Source organism: Colius striatus, chromosome 2 (genome assembly GCF_028858725.1).
Source record: "Colius striatus isolate bColStr4 chromosome 2, bColStr4.1.hap1, whole genome shotgun sequence".
Taxonomy (NCBI): Eukaryota; Metazoa; Chordata; class Aves; order Coliiformes; family Coliidae; genus Colius; species Colius striatus.
Genome location: NC_084760.1, coordinates 54,138,809 through 54,158,072, shown reverse-complemented (window position 1 = coordinate 54,158,072; position 19,264 = coordinate 54,138,809). Strand labels below are relative to the sequence as shown.

The following is a 19,264-nucleotide window of genomic DNA, read 5'->3' as shown; positions in this document are numbered from 1 at the left end:
AATCAGGAATGTAAGTTCCAATATAGATGCCTTGGGGATCTTATCTCACTGGTGTGAGAATTGACCACATGTTTTATCTCCAACTTACCTTCACTTAAATTGGCACTAATTAACAAGAGGACTTTTCCTTTTATATCTTGGAAACCTGATTTCTGATGCTATTAGAAACTCCAGGCATACTATATGAGCTTTATCACTGCTGCATGAATGCCACTCAGCTTCTCCTTAACCATCTTTACGGACTGGCAATGGAAATCCCTGTTTGGTAGAAACTAGAAGACTGCAATTGCTTTAGATTTTCTGTAGCCCTGTTTTCAGATTTGGGCCCTGCTTGCCACCTACCATCCATCTGCTGTCACTTTAAGTGATACATCAGTACTTCAGTGGTGTCATGTTTTAGTTCTTTTAGAGCTCTGAAATGATGATTTGTTTCATTTTTTTAACTCCTGTATCTCATAGAATCCTGGGGTCATTCAGCTTGGAATAGACCTCAAGAGTTCACCTAGTCCAGTCTCAATATTAGGACAGTGCATTAGACTTGTCCTTTTAAGAATCTCTGTACATGGCAATCTGCCTAGGCTCATCAAGACTGAACACTGGAGCAAATTCAGCTTCACTGCAATAGTTCTGTCTCATGCACTGTTCTCTTTTTTAAAAAGACATCTTAATTTTTCCCCCTGGCTCTCTAGCAAGTCTCATGTCTCTCTTTTTGCTTTTTAACTTCAAAAACTTTTTCTTCAAAAATTACTTTTAGACTGTAATTTAACTTATCGGACATCATCAGCTTGTGTATTCCTAAATTGGACATAATACACTTTTTTGCTTTCAATTACCTTCTTCACAGTTACACCAAAAGAGTCTTGTGACTTTGAACGTCATCTTTTAACCTACAATTTATCTCAAAGCATTTGACCGTTCCTTTCTAAGTTCTTTTTCCAAGCTTAAACATTACGAAAGTGAACCTGTTGCTTATAACAAAATGTTGAATTGAAGCATGTGGCGCCTGTTAGACTGTAATGTGTCAAACTAAGTCAGGAGCTACTTTTTGTCTTACAGACTGAGTTTCTGCAAGAAGCTGTCATTCAGTGTATAAAAAGCATGGTTTATATCTGTTCTGATGTAGCACTTAACAGCCTACCCAGGGAAAGAGAAGGATGTAAAATCTCTTCTGTTTCCCACAGTCACAGCTTGTAATCTCCGTTAGTATTTCAGTCTCTTCACCACTTTTAATAGATCTAATGCTATTCTCTTTATTTTCTAGCTGCCTTAAAGTGTAAAACAGAATACAAAGTCCCTAGAGATCCACCTTCTGGAGATAACCTTGACTCCTAAGATTTTCTTTTATGGAGGCTGTTCTGCTGCTATTGCAAGCAGTCTGCCCTTCAGTCTTCTATTTCTGTCTCTTTAAGTTCCTGCAGTGCAATTACACTGTTGCTGGTGATGAAACCCATCTCTGTTAAGTAGTTGCCCTGTACTCCAAAAGCTTCATCATTCCTAGTACTTATCTCCCCTTTCTCCCAATGCTACTTTCTCAGCTGCTCCATGTACCTCTACCTCTCTCAAACTGTCCCCACATATTAAAAACATGGTAACATAGACTCTGATTTCCAGTCTTGTACTTGATTCAAATTCTGCTTCTTGGTTTTCCTTTTTCTTCCTCTCTCATTTAGAGTCACTAGTACCACATTACACACACTACAACTAGGAACTCTTAGCTCTGAGTACCTGAAGCCTTGTGGAGCCTTTGCCACCTGTACGCCAGGCACACAATTTACTGCCATCACCAACATTTTTTGTCCTGCACAATAAATATCTTCAGGCTATTCTACTAACATAAAGTGAAAATAGTGTCAATTTACATCTGTTCAGTGACTTGCTGTGTACTAGAGTTCAGCAGTGGGTATATTTCCACAGCAGGGGGACAGAGGAGCTGCAGTGATAGCCTGCTGCAGCTGCCATAACTAAACCTGCTATGAAACCAGGAAAGAGAGCCCTGATTTTGCTCCGAGAAACATAAGCTTGGAACTCTGACCTGTACAGAACCACATTCTTCACTTTTATTAGTTTACCTTTTGCATGAGTTTGTTTTGGAAGTTTCTTGAAAACAACCAAAAAATCTGGGGTTTTCCATGGCAAACTTTATTTGCCATGTTTTTACATTCATACCTTGACTTTAAAAATAAGTAAACAAAAAAGCTTTATTACTCACTACATTAATTTTAACAAAAATCCCTGCTCACTTCCAGACTAGTGTAGTCTGATGCTAAAGGCAGTAAACTGCTGGAAAGGAGAACGGATGATAATGAGAGCTAAGTAATATCAGATTGTGATTGTAACAGCTGGTGTGTTTGACATGAGCTCATGAGCTGTATTATTAAGTAGAATTCTAGCAGATGAGAGGAGCTTATTTGTTTGTTCTGTGAATTTGGCTCTCAACCAGATCCTGCAGTTTCACTTGATCGTAGTTCTACAGAACAGTTGGAGAGGGCATGTCTACCAGAAATACTAGTATGGGTGCTTTCCTTTTGAGCAGAAGCTCTTGATAGACCCAAAAGAGGAGTTCTTTGCATGTGGGTTAATACACTATACAAAAGAAATGATAAGCTATTAAAAGTCTGTCCAGAGCTAGGTAGATAGTATCCTCTCCTTATTAGCTTAGAGAAGTATAAACCATCCAGTAGAAGATTGTTATGTTTTTCATTCTGTTGGCAACTACTAAGACATTCCATCAGATTCCTAAATCTGAGTGTAGGAAAGCATCCTTCTACTTTTATATTTTTAAATCATTAATTCAAATTAATTCTAATAAAGAATATGTAAACTTTAATTCATTCTAAATATTTTAAACACAAATCAAGTTAATAGACATTTATGATGAAATTAGGAAAGTTCGTCATCTAATTCGCTTGTTTAAAGGATCAGTTTAGAGATTTTTCACAAAACAGCACTTTGTACCACGCAGAATTCCTGCTGTTTTAAGCTAACTGAAATCATTCAGGAAATTGAATGCCTGAAATCAGCAGCAGACATCATTGCTGTTCCTGCATGCCCTTCATGCCTCCATGAGGCAGGTAATGTCATCTTTGCTCCACAGGAAATAGGTATACTTTTACTCTCTTTTTAATTTAGCCATATATCTTGCTTAGCAAATCAAACCTGAAGCAGGTAAAAATAAGGTTCACTGGCTTTATGTTAGCATGAGCTCTCAGGGTAAGTTTATGGAGAGTAGCTAATTGGGCTGTGCATTTTTTTGGCAGGGTTTTTTACCAATGGAAATCTGAAAGATTTGAAAGAGAAGGTGGGAATTTTTCCCAGGTCTTTCAGAACTTACAGGAGCACACATGCTATTTTTTTTTAAAATGCAACAGTTGAATAATGTTAATAAATGTTGTGGCTGATAAATGACTACAATTCATGTGTCTCTTGTGCCAAAGACTTGCCTCTGCCATACGCATCCTGTATTTACAGCCTATGTGCAAATGACTGAGAAGGAAATTGCAAAAGATGTTCACATGCAAAATCCTGTACCACTTCCCAGCACAATGGATGCCAGGTGGAATTTGGGTTTTAGCAGGTGATTACCCCCTAAATAGAGCTGTCATCAAGCATTTGAAAGACAAATATTTGTTTTCCTCAAAATCACAGAATGTTATGTGTTGGAAGGGACCTTGAAAGATCATCTAGTCCAACCCCTCTGCCACAGCAGGACCTCCTAGAGTAGGTCATACAGGAGCCCATCCAGGTGAGTTTTGAATATCTCCAGAGAAGGAGACTCCACAACCCATTTGGGCAGCCTGTTCCAGTGTTCTGTCACCCTCACAGTGAAGAAGTTTTTCCTCATGTTTCTTTGGAACCTCTTATGTTCCAGCTTGTAGCTGTTGCCCCATGTCCTGTCACCACCCCTGGAGATATTTAATGATGAGATGCTGAGGGACGTGGTTTAGTGATAGGCTTGGCAGTGTTAGTTGAACTTGATGATCTTAAAGATCTTTTCCAACCATTTCAATTCTGTGGCATAACAGCTCATTTTGTATGTGGCTAAGTGCACAGAAGTCGGCAAACTTCTCTTAAGCCAAAGACAGACAAGAGAATGAACAAAATAACTACCATGAAGATTTGAAAGGTTAAGAAGAATATATAGCACCAGTGTTTCATACTTCATTTTCTTAAGGGAAAAGAGTTTAGGATGTATTTAAACAGCAGATTCAGTTTCTTAGCTCACTGTTTACCTTGCAAGTCTTTTGTCATCGGGTATTATACTTTTATATTCTCACTTGTGTTATCTGGTCAGCTATCTCACTGCTTAATTTTATAGGAAAGTGTGAGGTATGAGAGAAGTCAGGAGGTGGTAAGATACTCTGAAGAACTTGGATCTTGTTTAATGTGTTCGGATCTGATAGTCTTCATTCAACACCTGACTTTAACTCCATCAAATAGTAGCTAATTAAGACAGCACAGTATGAGGAGACTCTCATCATCTAGTGACATAAAGGCTCAAAAGATTATTTTAATGTCCAAAAAACCCAACCTTATGTAAACTTGACAAAACTCTAAAGCAAACAGAGATCATTCCAGCAGCAATTTTACTGGGGTAAACTCAAACTTCAATTAATAGAAAGTAGTCTTCCTTCTGGCATCAAGAGCTAGTTTCGTTTCTAATGATTCAGGTGCATTGAACTATCAAAAAGACACCACAACTAGTTAATCTGAGGAACTAGATGTGTCTGTTTCGTTTCTTTTCTTCAGCCCTTAGGCAGTCATCTGCTTTTGCAGGCTAAGCAAAATAACCACACTAGTTGTTTTTGAAAGCTGGCTCAGTCCAGTTAGTGCTTTAAAGTTGTGTTGTCCCTTGGGGGGCAAGTAGTCCTTAATTTTTGCAAGCATGACTTGATAATTTTACAGTTCAGTAGATCTTCAGGATCATCCTGTGAAAATAATATGCTGTGAACGTTATTCTTTTCCTTTTCTAAAAAAAACCCAAACTTTTTTCTTCAAACCAACAGCTGCAGAACAAAGTCAGCAGCTCACAATGCTGTTTCTTAAAGGATGCTATTTTCCCCAACTTATTCTTAAAAACACTATTCAAAGTATACAGACAATTTCAATCTCTTTCCTTTTATCATGCAAAACCAGTGAATAACTCAAACCTTCTCATCAGCATTTGCTGCTTGTAGGGTATCTCTTAAAAATATCATTCAGCTTGTGCTCAGACTTCTCTCTCCAGAGTTGCTTTTATTTCCATTTATATTCTAGAGGGAAGAACAAATAATCTTCCTGATTCTAGGCAAGATCAATAATGGCTGAGATGCTCTGGGTAAACATTGCCACACTGCTGCCAGGAGACTGTGGGATACTCAGCGTGTCTGGGCAGACTTACTCCAAACTTCAATGCCATCAGCCGTTCTGGTTTGCTTGAAGGTTGTGTATTAAGTTGATATGGTATTAACACACCCAAGGCCAAAAGTAGAGACTTACTGAGACAGCGAGAACAACTCCTTGCTCATCTCATAGACAAACTATGATAGTAGTTGATAGAAATAATGAGTGTAGCTAGTACTAAGAATGTGCCTTTTCTAAATAGTACTCTAAAGACTTTTTTAATGTATGATTCCAACTTAGAATTGCAGTTAAGGTACTGTGGTGTTTTAATTTACATGCCATCAAATATAAAAATAATATAGTGAAATCTGCAAAGAGTTTTCTCAAGGAATGGCTATGTGAAGGGTTCAGTCAAAGAGTAAAATAAAATGCTAAACCCATGTCATGAGTTTTGTTAAAAAGGGAAAGAATTTACATAACTATTGTGTCTTTTTATTTTCCTCTTGCTTCAAGTGGGGGAGGGAAAGTAATGTAGTGATATCTATATATGCTATTATGCATACTTGAAATCTTTATGAATATTTCTAACCATGGAGCTTGTAGAGTCTCCTTCTTTGGTGATCTTCAAGACCCACCTGGATATGTTCCTATGTGACCCAATCTAGGTTGACCTGCTTCTGCAGGGGGATTGGACTAGACTATCTCTAAAGGTCCCTTCCTACCCTATCATTCTATGATTATTTCCTCCAATATACACTATACCTAAAAATAATATTTAGAGAGAGCATCTTATGGCTATTTAATTATAGGAATGATTTTGAGGTTTAACTGTGAAGAGTTTTAGCTTTAGGGAATTCTAGAAGCAGTTGAATTGTTTATAAGTTTATGATTCACTGGTGGCACTGCTCTTCAGTCAGAGCACTTGTTTCTGACTCTTAAGAATTGGAAATGTCTGCTTGCTTCCTTATATTTTAATAGTCATTTTATTTTTAGGGCTTGTCCAGTAAGAGAAATAGTCTTACAGTAAACAGAAGGGAATTGAATTAGTCTGCCTGATGATTTAACTTACAACATAAAAGCAGCTTCTTAAATCACAGTTGTTCTCTCTCAAAACCTCCTTTTGGGCTTACATAAAAAGAACTACCAGAAAGTTCACATTTAGAAAAATACACAAGCATATTTTATTTAAGCTCATCTTTTATGTGCCCGTTACTCATCAGACAATACAGTGAATATTGTCTTTCAGAGAAATTGCAACAATAAGAAAGCAAGTAGTGAGTTAAGAAACCATCGTCTTCTTTTCCTGCTATACAAAAGAAGGTCTTTTTATTGCATTACTTACATGAGAAGCCAGCTATATGATATGTCAGAGGTCTTGTGGAGGAAGGAACCTGCAGAGCATGCCAAATTTTAACAAGTTCCTCTCTTTTGAAAAATAACTTCTTAGGATTCCTTCGTCAATGCAACTGCTGGTGCTACAAAATTCACCTGTCATGGAATCAAGCTAAGCTGTTAGCACATTTGCAAATCCAATCTGGGTGTACTGAAATGGCCCCTTCTCAGTGTCGTTGTTTTTAATGGTGTTAGTGGTTTGGACTCAATGATCTTAAGGGTCGTCCAACCTAAACAATTCTGTGATTCTGTGGTTCTGACAGTTATCAACATTTACTTTTAGTCTGAGAAACCACTGAAACATTAGAATGGAAACAAATAAAACTCTTGTTTCCTTTTCCATATGTATAAAAGTGGAACAGAAGTAATCTCTAGCTGCTGGTGGTACAGAAGGATCAATTACTGAGTTTTATGATGAAATGGCTTGCTCCTAAGTGATCCATGCTGTAAATCTGAGTGACCATTAGCACTGTCTTTCTACTTGTGATTGTTTCACTTTTTAAGATATTTATGATGTTTTCCAGTGTCTGAGATCACAAAATCTGAAAATTCCTGTGTTGGCTTCAATCCTAGTATGAGGATTAAAAGAAGCACTTTACTGTTTAACCATGGAACAGCCTTAATACACGACATTAATTTTCAGCATGTACTCATTTGCTATACATTTAAAGAGTAGAAAAAAACTCTTCAAAAACAAATAGTGTCAAATTAATGGTCAGTGAAATTGCCCATGCATGAAGAGGAACAGGGGATCTCCAGTAAAGGATAGTGGAGTAAACGTTACAGTAAATGAGAGTTTGTGGAGTCTCCATTCTTGGAGACATTCAAAACCCATCAGATACAATGCTGGTCAACTGTCTCTAGTTGGCTCTGCTTGAAGCAGGCGGTTGTTGGAGTAGATGACTTCTAGAGGAAACCTCCAACCTCAACCATTCTGTGATTCTGTGAACTTTCACTGATAGCTTCATGAAAACACAGCCTCTTGGCTATCTGGAGTAGTTTATATGAGAAGAGGAAAAAGAAAAACTTTCTTTTCTTAGGGCTATGGTATTACTGCTGCAGACAATTGCTTTAGAGCAATAGGAGAATCTCTCTTCAGAAGGAACAGACCCTGAGCTGGCTAGAGAAGAGCTACTATGTGCTACCTGGTCTTGAGGACACTGTTGGTATAAATTTTAACTGTTTGCGGTCTGGCATCTGAGTGATATGAATACTTGACTTAAAAAAACTATGATAGTCTCAGTCTGACACTATGTGGTGATTCAGGAAGGACCACTGTTTTGAGGGGGACCAGAACAAAAAGATAGTAATTATTTTATTCCCATTGGCTTGGTGAGCTGATCAAGTTTACTCTGCAGATACGCATTTGCTACTGGTCATCTCAAGGAAGATGGCAGAATATGGGAGAGCCAAAGCTTTGGACCTCTTTCTTCAAGGACCCTTTTGATTCCAACTGTTGAGAGTTGTTTCATTAGACTATTATTCCAATGTTGAAATAAAGTATTAAAATGAGGGGGAAAAAATGAGCAAAAGAATAGTTAAAGTAAGCATATTTGGTATCCTGTTCAGGTGGTTACACTTCTACATTCGATAAACAGAATTTCATATTCTTTCTACTGAGAATTAGAACAAAAGTATAAGTATCACATAACATTGGCTGAAACAAACATCTTTCAATTTGCTGTTGAAATAATGTTTAAAAGCAAATAGAATATCCTTTCCAAACATAGAGTGATTTTTTTTTAGTGTTTTCTCTGGCTGCCATTATGGTCTAGGTGTGTACTTTAGGACTGAAGACATCACTCTAAATCACTTAATGTATCAGAATTGCAAGATACAGTTGAATTTACAAGGTCAGGAATAAATCTTCTGTTATAACTGTATGCTACATTACGGATTTAATCATTGATTCACTGTACAAAGTTTATTAGGCTCCTCCACTCCACCCCCAGCTTCCACGCAGATGGTGTTGCAAATCACCTCTCAATGGTCACCTGTTTGAAAGGAGAGTTTCATATGCAAAGTGCTGTTCTTTGTTAAGATATGATAGCTTGCAAGATGTAAAATAAGGCAGCTATTTAAATTTGTTGTTACAGCACTTGGGCTGGGTACACAAGATTAAATAAAAGGAAAATTAGGAAGCAGATGCTTGTGACTTAACAGAGGAATTGTGCTAAAAGATACTCTTCATTACTGGTGGATATGAGTAATTTTACCAAGGCAGCTGTTTCCTTAATCAGGAAAAACACAAACCTCTGAAATGGCATACAGATGTTATCTGTATTGCTTCACAGTATAATGAGTCTGCATTGTGTATGCCATATTTGTAATTCCATTAATGTTTATTTGCATCCAATATTTTTCAAATTCATGTATTATATTGCTTAGTTATGGAAAACCTGAGGCTAAATGCATGACATGTGCTCTTGACATCCATTAAGATGGTGTAAGTCTACAAGTTGCTTCTGCTAGCTCTGACTGTCTCTCACCAGAATACCAGACCTATGCAGGTTTTGGGAGGTTTGGTTTTTGTTGAGTATGGAGGAGTAATGGGGCAGAGATTTTTAGTGATGATATCTGTTCATCCTTTAGTTGTGCAGTTGCACAGTGCCTCTTAGAGTGCTGCCTTTTGTTCAGAGCATGACATGCCATAGTGTTAATACATATATGGTGGGTTAATAGTACTTGTTCTGGTTGTGTGGATATCAGATAAAAGAAGAGATTAAAAACTTCCACTAGCTCTTAGATGTGGGTTCAGTTCTCCATCATGGGCTGGTGACAGTTTTAAGTCCTGCTAGCTTGCCATTTGCCCTTACTAGAAACACATGCTTTATTTGATGGAGACCTAGAGTTCCAGGCTTTCTATTGCTGATAGTACTCAAGACTTAGACATTGATTTACTAACACTTAAGTTCTTTCATAATTTATTTATTTATTTGGAGTGATGTGTTATTTCAGAATCTTAAGATTTGTGCACAGCTTTTGTAGGTGCAAGTCTTGTTACCTGATGTTGGGGCCTCAGGAGCCAGCTGCCAGCATGCAGTTGATGTGCACATAGGCAGCAAATCCAGCTCATCACTCATCATATGTGCTGTGTATTGCACCTCTTGAAAATTAAGGCTTCTCTGAGTTTGGGGTGAGGAATTCTTGGAGGCTTTTATACCTAACAAATTAATTCTCTTACAGGCAGTGGTTAAAGTTTGCTAACTACATTCATCACCACGTTTTATTGAACTGTCACAACAGAGATATTATTAAATGGTCAGTTCATGAGCTTTCCAAGTACTAATGGGTTGTAGCTAAGCTTTTAATTGTGCAAGTATACATATGGTAAGAAAACCTAATGCTTTCTTGACATTAGTAGATAAATTAGCAATTACTTTTTCTCTTGTGGTCTAAAAGTTCTTCCTGTTAAATGGTTCTTGGAGTTTGTCTATGTAAGCAATCTTAAGTACACATGAATAGCGGAAGAGGAAATAACTAAATATAACTAGAACAATCTCTTCCTTTATATATTTTAATTCTGCAGTTACTTAGCAATTCCTTTCTTCATCCCAATTTTAAAGGGCAAGTCAGATGTGTGTAAATTACTGTGCATTAATATTTCTTCAGTTTATGCCTTGCCTTTCTGCCAGTTTGTACTGTTTATTACCAGCCTTCCTAAAATAAGATTTTCAAACACTGTATGTCTACTTAGAAATTCTTTAGGTAAAAAACAACTGAAGTAATTACATGTGTTAGCTACTGCTGATAACTTGAGGGGGTTTTTGCTTGTTGCTATGTACGCTTGGATTAAATCTGAAAATCTCTCACTAATCCAGCTACTTCCATTTGATTAAGCTCTCTACAGTCTTTTCTACAAAGGAGAGACTTCATGGTACTATCTGACTTCTTTGGTACAATAATCAGCTAGAAAAGAAAATTAATTTTCTTGCCATCAATGAAATCATAATAAAAAAGATTAATTGAATAAAAGAAGAGAGGTTTTTTTATTTCAAAAATGTAATCTATTTGTTGAAGTAAGCATCTTTTTAAAGTGGATTCGCTTCTGTGAGCTGGTGACCAGCATACCTAGAGTATTCTGGAAAGGGCAGTACAAATCTAAAAGCTTACTTGTTTTCATTTTCTCAAGTTGTGAGCATGTACTGCTCTAGAAGTTTGCAGGTGAGATAAGAGTTTTTGCTCACAAGCTGCCTGAATCTCTACCATAAAGTTTTTTGCATACTTGTAAGATCACAATTTTCAAAAGCTTGAAGCGAACACCCACCCTCCTGAATCACCATGTTATCTTGAGTTCCAAGAGCTTTTGCAAGGTTTGAGCACTCTGATGCCTACTGCTCTCACAGCTTTGTCAAGTATAAGCTTTGGATTCCCATACTGAAGATCTCATAAATGCTACCCTGTGTCTGTTTCACCCTTAGATTGGGATAGTACATCCACTTTTACCACAGGATCTATATTTTTCAGGCCGTCTCCAGTGAAAACCATTTGTCTTTTAACATATTCCTGTCCAACACTATATGATGGTAGGTGTTTAGCAGGATTGTGGGAATGGCTGCAGACTGTTATTATTGTTAAATGAAACATTGCTCCCTCTTTATGCAGCTGTGATATTGTTTGTCTATGTGAGAGGGAGATTTGTATGAAAACAACAAAAATGTACTCCTTCTGGGACTTCTGATATCTCCTGCCCCTGCCCCTGCACTGTGCTGTGTAACAGCTTAACTTTTGCTCGCTCTGCCAGCATCTCCATGGGATAGAAAACCAACCAGTTGAGTTTTGCTGTCCCCAGGGAGGAGGTAACTTGCTTAAACCGTGCTTTGTAAGGGAGCTAGAGCACACTTTGTTTCTTTTATGATGCTTTTACAGAATTGGTGCCAATTTGAATTTCCAGCATATAGTCAGCTCTTCACTGTCCAGGCTGACTATACTTGGGGGATCCCATTAGTGAGTTTGGCTCAGATAGCACAGGCAGTGTGGGCCACTGTAGGGTGTTCAATGCAGAACCATCCGCTTACCTTTGTAGGGAAACTTCCCACCTGCAGCCAAGCCTCAGAGCTCCAGGTTGATGCAACTCCAGGAGAGCTAGGCCTGCTCTGCTCAATCATCAATGATTCCCTTCTGGTCTTGGAGACTGAGAGGAGGCTTATTACCTCTGATAAAGTAGTACAGATGGGCAAAAGTGCCTTGGGGCTCATGCTATGTTTCCAAACCAGAAGGCCTTCCTAAAACTCTGAATACTGTAGACTATAATGCTGACTCTGGTGTCAGTGTATGTAGTTGTGCTCATAACTGCTGGTTTGTCTTTGCCCACTATATGTGGAGCCTCGAGCAGAATTGCTTGTTTTTAATGCACTTTCCTATTCTGTGTCCTGGTAGGAAAACGTGAGGTTGGGTACAACCCTGGACTCATGCGTTGGTGTGGCATTTCACATGTGCTCTGCTCAAGACCAGAGTTGGCCCAGAGCTACCAAGTTGATCTTGAACCCAGTCTGTTTACTGGGGAAAATGCTCAAAACATGACCTCAGCACCACTGGATCTGGTTGTACAATGAAAATACTACTACATTTGTGAAGGTTCTAAATAAAATCCATTGGGCTCCTTCTTGGGTTATTAATTACCACAGCTGACTTGACTCATTACAGCGCTTGTTTCCAGAAATGTTATTAACTGTCTCCTTACCTTGTAGCACAGATAATTCATAACTGATTTGGCTCAGCCAGGAGTGAGGATTGAATTAAACTCAAAACCACCTGCTAGTGTCAAGGTGACAGTAATTGTAAAAGCAGTAATTGCTGCTGAATTAATGACAGCAGCTGCGTAACTTATCCAGGTGTCATAAACACTGAAAATGTGTTATAGGAAGTGGTTAGAAATAACATGACACTTGAGTGTCACACCACCACTTCAGCGTGGTATCACTTGGTATTGAAGGTAGTGGAAGAACACCTTAAGTTATTTCAGGTATTCTGGTGTTTTAGATCGAATGCCATAATTTTCGTAGCATTTCTAATCTTTCATTGTAAAAGTAAAACAAATGCAGACATAGCAAAAATTTTGGGTTGTCTTTCAGGGGAGAAGGTATTGGAACAAGTTCTTTTAAGAGAGTTCTCTTTTGTTAGCAGATTGCTTTAAACCTAAATCAACATTTGTTACGCTGAAAGGATTTCTCTTCAGTGTTCTGAAGAGCAGCAAAGTGGCCTGTCCCTGTTCATTTTTCTGTTCTCATTTCCTGCGTTTTCACTGAAATATTCATTCCTTACCCCACTGGGAAAGGCAGTCAGGTATGGGAAAGAAAGCAATAAATCTTACTTGGTGGCTTGTCAGTTTCTATCTGTAAATATAAAACAGAAATGAAAAATGCTTAATTTGACACAATTAGAAATGTGGAAAAAAATGTCTTTTTCAATTGCAAAAAGAAAAAAAAAGGATTGTTTCATCTGGTGCTAGCTTTAAGATAACATGGCTCTTCTTTAATTTAGGATATTGTAACATGTTATGCTCTTTTTTAATAACATGTACCTCATGAAATTCTAAGATGCTTCTTTGTTTGCTATGGGGTTTTTTTTCTTCCTGATTAGCAAGAGCAATTAAATATATGATGAAGTAATACAAGATTTTCAAAGGAGTTTGTCATTCCAGCCAGAGGAAGTGGTTTGTTCATCTAGAGGAGATAACATTCTTGCACTCTAATGAAAGCCAGTGCTCACTAGATGACAACTCTGGACTTAGCCCTGTGACTACATCTTTGCAGGCAGATCCTCATTCCCCTGTGGAACAGTTTTCCCTAATAAGATTTGGTAATGGACAGAAGAGTCTGCAAAATCTAATTGATTGTAGGATTGGATCTTCTAACATGAGCAACACAGTTCCGGATGTATGACCTCTTTTAATGATCTTTTTTAAAAGAAACAGGCTTCTTCTCTACAGTTATTTATTATTTTAAAAAATCACAAAACACACTTTTGATGTCTGCATGCCACAAGGTTGTGCGAGAGAATGTACTTTAAATCAAGTGGGTATTTGGAAAACTTGGTTCATTAAATCCACAACTACTTTCTCATAGAATTTTGTCTCTGTATTGTAATTTGCATCCAAAATCTCTACATTTGCATCAGTGACACAAAGTAAGCAGAACCAAAAAAAAGCCATCCCCAATCTGCTCTTCTAACAAAGAATGCCTTACTGAATTAAGATCACATTTCAGAGAAATATGGAAATTTTTATGAGAAAAATAATTACTTTAGGAAGACTGCTGACTGTATTGTGTATATAAGAATGTGGTTACTTTTCCTCATGTTTTACAGTAATAGTGCTAGCAGTCCTGATAGAATGAAAGATGCAGATTATAGTTCCCGAGCAAGTGGATAACATTTGGTATTGGGAAGCATGACATGCATTGGTACAGTGTTGTGTAGAAACATACCTCCTAGCAGCTTGTGCAGTGATCATGGAGTAGGAGAAGTTTTCAAGTTAGTTTGTTCTCTTTTATGAAGACAAAAAATGTTTTTATGTATTTTTAAAAAATAAGAGCATCTCATGGAGTGAGAAAACAATGTTTTGCTCCCTGGCTTGATATGTGTGTTGCCTGTGGAATGACAAATAGTAACAAGAAAGCAACTGATCATGTATTTCTGACTGGTTTCAATTATCATTTTCTTTCCTGAATCACAGTGTTTTACTTTGAATAATTTTCTTTGTCGTACTTTAGTATCTAGCTGAGTTAAATGTCAGTGCAATTTTTAGTGATTTGGTAGCTTTTTATAGGTAGACATATTGCTTTCCTCTGAATTGTCAATTTAAAAGAAGGAATTGATGACAGCATGGCTTACTCACCATTCACCTGATGAAGGGACAGATGTGTCAGGTAAATAATTCCACAGTCCTTCCTTAAAAAACTATGCACTCTACATATGATAGAGCCATAAAGAAAGTTGTGGAGGCCTTGGGAGTGTTTTATAGACTTTCAGACTTCTAGGTAAATATTTAAACCACGAGAGCGAAGTGTAGGGTGAAGAGTGAGTGCAGGTGTGGGACTGTGATGGCTGTTGCCAGATCTAGTTCATTTGGAGTATTTCATGTAAGTAAAACCTTCACTACTACTGGCTGAGCATCTGTGAGGAGAAGCCAGGAAAAGTCTTCAAGCCTCTCAAGATAACCACTGAGATGGGAAATTTTGCTGTAGATATTTTTCCTTCGTTATATATGTCTTGGTTTTGTGCTCTGTCATTTCAGCCTTCACTCTTTACGTCTTAATAATGTCTCTCTTTTTGCTTAACCAAAGAAAAGCTGCATGATAGCGGGGACAGATTATAGCTTGGCAAAACATTGAAATCCATGTCAACAATCGAGACATTAAGTAGAAGTTACTATTGTTTATTATGTTTTCTGAAAAAATATCTTACCCTGTAAAATATTTATTTCATATCCAATATTAGAAGTTTCTACAAAAGAACACAGAACATCTTTTCCTCTTAGTATTTTTATATTCCTTTTTTAATATATTTTAATTTATATTTTTATATAATCATTTTGTATTCCTATTAAAACCTGAAAATTGAAAAATAGAGTGGTTCTTTTATTATTCTTCAGCCTTTTACTTGTGATGAAAGAGCATAATGTTGCTGCATGAAGTTGCTCTTTATTGTGTTCAGCCATTCGGTCTTGTGTTCTTGTCATTCTTGCCTCTAGTGTTCTACTTAACAGTTACTTAGCAGTCAGTTGTTCAGCCCTGTTAAATTAGATAGAGATAAGATTGGACAGTGTCCATAGTTGACTCTTTTTTTTAACTTTGGAAGGGGAAGGAAAATCACTGATATACATTAATGATAACCTGATAAACAAGAAGTGCGTCTTTACGTCAAGATTTGGTCAAAAATTGTGTGATGGTTTATTTTTTTTTTATTTTAATGAGTTACTTACTAGGAAAATTGTTTACTGCATTGGAAGAGGTGCATTTTGGACAACAGAAAGGTTAGAACGCCTGAGTTCACTGTGTGTCGTAATATTCATGTTTGTAGCACTGCACATATCAGGACAGAATTACATTTTCCTTGCATAGCCACATGTGGAACAACATTTCCTTACTGCTTCATATCAGATGTGTTTATCTTTTGATAACTTATTTCTGACACTTCCATGAAGTAGGCAATTTCATTTGGAAAGAGATGAGGTTGTTAATTTATAAAATAAATACAATGGAATTGAAAAATATGTGAGAATTGTTAGAAATATTTGAAAGTATTATTGCTGTATATAAAATCTTTAATCAGATACTGAAATGTTACATTTTTGTCCAGAAGCGATTACTGTAACAGACCTATTTCTTAGCATGCATGTAATCTTTTTAATGATGGATTAATACAGCCTGTAAGGTGCAGCAGTTACTGAGCCTTGCTGCCACTGCTGTGCTGAATATGTGCTTTTTGATCTCCTCTTGCTCTTAAATAAAAAGAGTACATAGGGCACCTTTAACCAAATTCTATAAAATAAAATATCTATTCCTTTTCCATATGGCAAAAGATAGATGTTTATGTTGCACAGCAGATGCTTCTGCAGAAATCTGGGGTTCTTATGGGCCCATTCCTTGGGAAGGGTCATCATAGCACCTCTTTTATTAACACTACAGCGATATAGGGCATAGATGCTAAGGTAAAATGGTGAGTTGATTGTACCATATGTTGTGAAAGGCTGAGGATGCCTCTGTTGTGCTGAAAGAGAAAAACACAGATTTGAGTTCAACAGACCAAGGTGGAAAAATGGAGCTGCAGAGTGTAACAAGGGGAAAACTGGTGTTCTTCCGGTGGAGTTACTGTCCTTTGCCTCTCTCAAAGAAGCCTGCTAAAAGATAATTATGTTCTGCACCAGCTGTTTCTGAGTGTTTCTCAAGGTTTTAACCCTTGGGGAAACTGAATTACATGCTGGATGAAGATCACAAATCCGTAACTAATTCTCATCAGAATCCACACAATCAGTAAACAAGGAAGTCAGAACTAATGTGGATTATGAAGGGATCTCCAAACAAATTATTTTCCCTGCTGCCTTGCATCAAGTTTCTCCCGGCACTCACATACAGTCCACTCAAGAAAGTTTTCTGACTCCAGCCATAATTTGACTTCCGTTTACTTAACATCCCTCAAAATATCGTGTACTGTAGTTCTAAATCTTGGACTGTTGTCACAGAAATCTTGAGGTCTGTGTCACATGAAGAGACTGGGGAGTAGTCTGGATCTTCTTATCGTAATGTGATTATTCCAGAATTTTATGTTCACTCCTAATCAGAAATTTTTCAACAATAAAAAGTTTCTTCAAAGTGACTTTTAGAAAGTGGGATTTTTTTTAATTGTATTTTATTTGTGTGGAAAGAAATTTCTTCATTACCTCATTTTGACCAACAAATGTCTGTCTTTATGTATTTGCGTAAACATATATGAATCTTTCTCCTATGAAAATTTGCTATACTGTTCTTGGCTACACCATGAGGTGCATCAGATGCACAAGTTGATTTTTTATACATAAATAAAATTCATAATAATATGATTGAAGCGAAAAACATAAATTGAAGGAAGCCATTATTAGAAAGAATGATGAAGGTGACTTTGCTATTTTGGCTACTGCACCTGGGATAATCCCTTTTGGTGTTGTACAGGATCCCAGTGTAATTCCAAGCAATAGGCCTTGAACATCCACATGTTAAAATCACTAAATAGGTTTCTATATTTAAGTTAGAACAATATGCTTCTAATTAAAAACTTTCTTATTAGAGCACTTAGTACTGCTCAAAAAGTCAGGTTAATGTAACCTGAACTGAGTTAGCAGTTGAAGGAGAGCAAAATCCTCTTTGTTCTAGCTTTGTAATTATATCTGGACATAAGAGTTCCTGATCTTATTTTTTTTGTTATTCATGTGGGCATGTGTTAAGCATTTGGGGTCTTTCTACTTCTTGCTTTTAACATGAAAGCTGAAACTCTTCCAATGCTGAAAACCATTTAAGTCTCAGTTATCTGTAGGGGTATATATTCCCATTTTTTTTATTAAACATGGCATTGATACCTTCTGTGTGTAAGCCAGCTGAGTCTTTGAAGACTCTGGTGCTGCAAAAAATATCTTTTTCCTTTTCTTTTTTGAGAGTGGGCTGAGGGTATGTTTTTTGCCACAGATTGCCCATGCAGCATATTTGCAGTACAGCAGGTACACAGTGATCCAGCCCAGATTCCCACGATGTGCTGAACCACTAATAAACCTCAGACAGAGCAAAGACAGCGTTTCTGCAGCTGCATCCCCACCGCTCCGGGAAAAATTGTCACTCAGGGCAGGGAGCTGCCTGAAGCCAGCCTGGATCCAGCAGTGTGCCCAGCTAATGGTCTCCCTCCCTGACCTCAGAGTACCTGACAGGTGCAGCAGGGGAGCACACACCAGAGCGAGTCTGGCTGCACTGATGTCTCCGCTTTGATGCTGGTCATGCCAGACACAGGTCATCTGGGCATCTTTGTTGTGTGATCCTGTTGTGTGAGTGCTTCTGTTACTGTGTGTAATGGAAAACAGGTTGTGCTACGTCACTCTACAAAAGCAGGGATGCTTCATTGTGCTGAGATGGCTTGTACCATACATTCAGTAACGGTATTATCTAAATTAATTTAGTGGGAGCAACAGTGCTTTTTGCAACACTTTTATTTCTTCTTAATTTCCAGGTTTTCCGAAAGAAGGCGGTAGAGCTTGGAGAAAAATTGCTGCCTGCTTTCAATACTCCCACTGGAATACCTTGGGCATTGCTTAACATCAAGAGGTAAAACAACTGCTTTTTGGTGGATAGAACATATTAAAAAGTTATGTTGAAACCATCTTCACCACAGAACTATTACAATTGTGGCATGAGTTTTTTTCCAGCTAGATAGAAGTTCATGTAAGTTCTTCAGTTCTGTGGTTTCAATTGGGAAATTAAGTAGATAAACATTTTCCACACAGCAATATAGGAATGTATTTATTCATTTCAGAAGTGACTGCTTTTTTGTCAGTTAGTATGTCACTCATCAACTTTCCTGAAGTCCTCTAGCTTTTAGTATTGTTATAAGTAGAGTGAAAGCAAAAGGACATGTGCTACATTGAAAAGGTAAGATTTCCAGTCACTTCATATTTTTTTTTTCACCTGTTCTCAGAAGTTGTATCAGGATGTCATTAAGTAGTGTATCAAGAAATGAGAGTAATATCTGCTACAGGAGACTCTCTGTTTTGCATTCTCTTTCAAGGAGTGGCTTTGCTTTGCCAGTTGTACTTTAAAGGCAGCTGCACGTTTGCTGTAGGACATGCATGCTGTCCCGAAGTCACTCTGGCCTCTGGTATCTGACTTAGGACAGATGTTGTCAATTCTTTAGTCTGCCACTCAAGTCTGTTAGCAGTGATACTGTGCTGGTGCAGAAAACGCTATCTTTACCTGGGGAACAATATTGAAAGTAACACCTGTGAGGTGTATTTGACTATTCGTTAAGGACACATCAGCATTTTTCTTACTGCAAATAAACCCCAGCACCACCTGTCACGAGAAAGCAAATCCAG

The 19,264-nt window shown here is 37.5% G+C and overlaps 1 protein-coding gene across 1 annotated transcript in view; it reads left to right on the top strand.

The window, feature by feature from the left end:
• The window catches only part of MAN1A1 (mannosidase alpha class 1A member 1), a 146,724-nt gene that overhangs the window by 62,947 nt on the left and 64,513 nt on the right, over nt 1-19,264 (top strand). The window contains exon 5 of the mRNA XM_061990598.1: nt 18,403-18,497. Coding sequence (XP_061846582.1) covers nt 18,403-18,497 — 95 coding nt within the window. The remainder of the gene's footprint in view (nt 1-18,402; nt 18,498-19,264) is intronic.